We start from the raw sequence: 5,538 nt of genomic DNA, 5'->3' as shown, positions 1-5,538 counted from the left end.
ATAAGCGAAAGCGTTTCCATTCTTCTGCAGTTTCGTAATGAAATTCTTTTTCAAACCAAACTAAATGTGCAGAATTAGAAGACAAATACGGTCAGGTTGAGCAAGTGGAACAATCAACACATTTTTTCTCCAGATGTGAGCGAGTTACGGGTCGGCCCATCTTTGCGATTATAATGCGTAGAATAAGCGATGGGGACGAATGGATGTTTGTTTAGGGCCTTTGTGAATTAATGGCAAATAGCGCATATTCAAAGTCAAAATAAGGTCGACTCTTAAGATAGTTGCAGCTTTTTGACATACTTTTCAATTGAAGATTTGTAAAAAAAACCCATTTTCAAGAATAAAATTTCAAAGAGCATTTTCAATACAATTCGTCCTTGTGCGCCAAAATTTTTTTACCTTTTTAATCTCTTTCATTTGATACCCATTATACATTGCACGGAATTTTAAAAAATCTTTCTCCAATTAAGCATATCAAAGTCCTCTAAAAAATCCTGACGTCTGAGGAAAAAACTAAAATCGCAGTTTTACTACATTCGGCACCTAGTTTCGCGAGTAAATATATCGATTTTCTTTGAAGTAAAATTGACTGTCGCGCGGTGCCATCCTTTGGCAAACATCTAAAATACACAAAAACAGAAGTAACGAGACAGAAGTGAGAAACAAATTATCAACTGAATAGGAAAAATGGTACAAACCAGATTGTATACAAGTTAAAAGTAGATAATAAATAAAGAAAAAGCGCGAAAATGTGTTTAACTTAAAATTTTTATTAAAGAAAAATTAGCATAAATTTACAATTACAAATAGTTTTGTTACGAGTCAAAATGCCACGGCGCCGTTCTTTTATGGAACTATACATACAACAAATTTAAATCGTGTACAAATTTCATAACGGCGCATTAGAATAAGTTTCAGAATACACTAGAGGGTACAGTGATTTTACACTTTTTCGTTTCTTCTTTTTTGTTTGTTGTTTTTTAGTTAAAGTTTAAGTATTGCTATGCATGACTGTTTTTTTTAAGCAGTATTAGTTGCGATCCCGTACGAGTCCGGACTAGTCAGAAACAGTCAGAATCAGTCAGATTTTACTGGAAATCGATCCCGTATTCGGTTCTCTGATTATTGAGAGGACAAAAAAGAGAGTAAATACGGTTCTCTATCTGTCAGAAGTTACCAGTTTTAGTCCGAGAATTTTTTGCTGGTAAATTCTGGTAAATGTGTCAAACGATCAGCTGTAGTATGTTTGGCAACCAAATTGTAAACAAAAGAAAAGTTCACTCTGCTAATTCATGTTGAAAAGTATTTAATTACTTGTTTAAGTGGATTCTAATGAATTTGAAAGTATTTTTGGTTATTTAAATGTGTGAGCTGAGTGTGTTTACATACAAAATAAGCAAAAATTTACAAACAAAATTTGGAGGTTATGTTGAAGTTGACAGAAGTTACTATTTTTTACTAGAAAGCGATCAATGTTACTCTCTCGCTCTGAGCGAATTTTTATTTTTTGACAGTTTTACTAGTCCGAGTCCGAGGAATACGGGATTGCACCTAGTAATTATTTCCAATTTGCACGTTACGTTTGCCTCCTCTTAAAGTAAGTCAGTTTGTATAAGTGTACATACATAATTACATAGATACATACATACATCGTATTGCATTCAATAAAGTAAAAGTCGCATTACAAGGCTGTCTGTCGGCGCATTTCCTTTTTAATAACATCTATACAAATAGCATTACATATTTATACTTGTTTATGTATCTTTAGTAAAATGTCGCCGATGATAGATAAAACATGCTGTACTTTACTATATACATACATACAAATCTAACGCTTAAGTACAGCTTCATTATGCACGTTCTTTGTTACATACTATATTCACACATACAGAATCTTCATCTTTACTGCAGTCAAGTGCTGTAGTAATATTCATTAAATCGTGAGTGGAGAATGTCATAAATTTACATATTTATTTTAGAATTTCTTATATAATACAGTTTTAATTGTGTTGTTTTTTTTTTGGTTTATTTTAATTTATGTTTTGGCACTCTGTTGCTTCCCCTTAGGTGCCCTTGCCAAAGCCGGGAAAATCTGACGCCTCCGACTCGTCGTCATCCTTTTCAATGCCTATGCAATGTATACCGCTGCGCAGCATCGGTGTACCCTTGCCTTTGCCCAGCACACGTGCTGCTATCATCAACTTAAGCACCTCCTGCGAATTGTTCGAATTAACAATGTGTATCACTTCGCGTAGCAGTTTCTCTTTGTAGGCGAAAAATTCGATTTTCATTTCATAGAAATCATGTTCGTCATGCTTTAAGCCGGAAAATTCTGTAATGCGGCAATGTAAGTTAGGAACTGTGGTAACTGCGGGCTCAAATTGACTGCCAGATGTTGTGCCGAGATTGTCGAATAATGCCACGGGCAGCTTAAGGTCGATCAGATATCGGTGATTGACTTGCAGGAAACCCAAACTGATGACAATTGTGTCGCCGGAACGTTGGTAGGTGACACAGCTGTCCGATTCGAAATCGTCCTTCAGGTTGGTGGTGTCAAAGTGCACATGGTGATCTGAAATAATGAAAAGAGAAGGCAACTGATTATTATTAAAAAAATTAAAAGGAATCGCGTATACGTATAATAGTAGAATTTTAATAGATTAGCATTTACAATATTTTAGTCCTTTCCGCTGGAGGATTTTAGTAGGACCTGCTGCTCAAACTCAAGGTTTGGTCCATTCATTTTGATTTGCATACCAAAAAATTCTAAATTTTAGTTTTAAGATAAGCAAAGCTGAAAGGCTGAGGGCTTCCGCATAGGTGAAACGCGGTTGAGATGGCGTCAGACTTCGAGAGATACTCTTGATATCCATGACTGTGGGTGGTTTTATGATCTGAACCGTTTCTTTTAAATCCTATCCCAGTACACTCGTCCGCTTTCTCACACCACTGTAAAGATTGATTACACTGAGAAAAAAATCACCCAAATATTGGTTAATATTAACAAATTCAAACTTGACAAGGAATCAAAGTGATATTTGGTTAATATTAACAATACCTTGGTTGATATTTTCAACAATGATTTGGTAATATTAACTACATTTTTGTTTACATTAAAAAATTGTTGGTTGTCGATTTTTTCGTTTAAATATTCTCTTCTGTTGAAACAATGGATTTCGAAGTTGCATTAGAAACTAATTTCTTAACTCTGTCCAGTATGGTAGCGCACCTTTGCAAGTTTTTCTTAGCCTGTGAGACACCTTAAGTCGTAGCTGCGGCACTTTTCACGTTTACATACAGTCATGTGAAAAATAATACGGAAACGAAATTTTGACCATTTTTGGCTATTTTTTCTGTTTGTTTAACGTCTATTATAATATTTTTTTTTTATAAAAAATACAGCTTATTATCTAACAAAAATCATATAAGCCCAAATCTTAAACAAGATAGAAAAATTCAACAACATTTTACAACAACAACAAATATAGTCCATTACATTCTAGCCCAAGAATGGGCCAAGAATGAGTTTCAAGTGGCTAGGAATTCGCGTTGATTTTTGATAGTTTTTTTTTTGCAGATGATGTTATTACCACTTGAAACTTTCACTTATTAAGCTAGAATTTAATCGGCTTCATAGCATACTTGGAATTTTTATAGAAATTCTTATATAATAAAAAGTTTCTTGTTGTAAAATCTTCTAATTTTTCTAAAAAGTTTGAAGTACCTAGGATTTGTTGACAACAGCCTTCCTTCGGTATTCCTTTTCAAGGAATGTTTTGAGTTTGTTATATCTGGTCATAGGATACTATATTTAAATTACTTTGAGGAACACATTTCATTCATCGCTTAACTACTTACATATGTACAAATGTACCTACATATATTACGGGACTAGGTCAACAAATCATCTCAAAGTGATCTCTGCTTAATGTCACAAGCGCTATTGAAAAACAGTCGCTACCAGTGACTCTTCTCTAGTCTCACCTATTTAAGTTTCTAATACATTAAGACTGGCCATAAATATTGCATAAAAGTATAGACATGAAAAATTGAGTAACAACCAAATCTTAACCCTCTTCTAATTTAGCGTTACAATTGGCAAGTGAATGATCTCATCTTAAAATGTGGTATAAAATGGAGTAGGTATACCAATTAAGTAATTATGTGGAAAAAAATTATATAAAATATTGCAATATCTATTATGGGTTAGATGAGCTCGGCTGACCTACCTGTAAGATTACACATGTGTACATACTTCGATATACAAATATACATACACATTCGAAATAAAAAATAAAAAAATTTATTACCAAATCCTTTTATAGCACGCGCATACATACTGAACAGCAAATTAATTTACTTTTTCAATTTGCAATTTTACGATTATCAATGCAAAAATACATACAAAAAAAAAAACATATGAATGTACTATGTACTAAAGTGTATAGTAGAAATGTGCAGTCATGTACATGTATAGGTTTTCATAAATAAAATAAATGCAAACAGATTAATTACATCGCTAAAATGGCAAACAAATTTTTATCTGGTTAACAAACAAGGGAGCAATTGAACGTCGGATGTTTTGCCTGCCGAACAACCGGTTTAAAAGATATATACATTTGCTATATCTTTTAAAAGTGCCATCACAAAATGCCAAAACTAATGCCGAATTCGCACTAGGCATTGAAATTACAAAAATTACGAACAATTTTGTATCATTAAACTAATGGCGTGTGGAAATAGACTCTTATTTTTGACGTAATGACACAGACTTTTAATGCCCACATTTGTCACAAACATTTTTTTCCTAGTGGAAATCGGGCATAATTTTGTTTTCTTAAAATTTGCGGAATGAGCCTTCATTTTTTACGTACGCTGGTGGAATGAGTACGAATTCAATCAATCATTTTTAAATTGACGACTCGATACTTTCTCCAGAAGCCAAGATTTTGAGAAAGAAGTCTATGAGTCAAAATGTAGGTATTTAAAATTAAATAATTAATTAATTAATTAAATGAATGGTTTAAATTAAGAAATAAGCCTGCTTTTATGAAGAATCGAAGCTGAAATCTCATAAACGACATTAAAGTAGTAGGAACTCCAACCTTGGGGTTTTCGCAATAGCAAAGCAAAAACTAATTCCAAATATGTGACCGTAAAATCATAATCCGATTTCCAGCAGGGCTGCACTACTAATTATTTTCTCAAATAAGCCGGCAAATATTTGTCATCATTGTTGGGGAAAAAAAGTTCAAGCAAGTAACAACAAAGTGAGACCGGAAGCCACATAGATGCCGATGTGATGTAAAAAATATCTTAACTACATTTTTCTACTACATATTTTATATACGCAAGAGTCGCACTATCTATGATCCTCAAAACATTTCCATTGAATAAAAGCTTATTTTTACTGAAAACTATCATACTAGATATATCGTTCATCTGAACATCAAAGAAACTAAATTGGTTATCACTCATATGTACACACTGTGGGTGAAAATTTAATTAGTACCAATTCACACCTATCTTTCATACCCT

The 5,538-nt window shown here is 33.2% G+C and overlaps 1 protein-coding gene across 1 annotated transcript; it reads right to left on the bottom strand.

Moving 5' to 3' along the window:
• Positions 1-2,012: 2,012 nt before the first annotated feature.
• On the bottom strand, positions 2,013-2,572 carry LOC108381214 (UPF0687 protein C20orf27 homolog; the record flags this gene model as incomplete). The annotated part of the gene is made up of 1 exon (XM_017637629.1): positions 2,013-2,572. A coding segment is annotated over one exon (509 nt), but the record flags the coding sequence as incomplete, so codon positions are not given.
• Positions 2,573-5,538: the final 2,966 nt, after the last annotated feature.

Source organism: Rhagoletis zephyria, unplaced genomic scaffold (genome assembly GCF_001687245.7).
Source record: "Rhagoletis zephyria isolate East Lansing unplaced genomic scaffold, Rhagoletis_zephyria_1.1 Rzeph_scaffold_21782, whole genome shotgun sequence".
NCBI lineage: Eukaryota > Metazoa > Arthropoda > Insecta > Diptera > Tephritidae > Rhagoletis > Rhagoletis zephyria.
The sequence above is the reverse complement of the archived record's forward strand: the minus strand, read 5'-3'. Positions and strand labels throughout refer to the sequence as shown.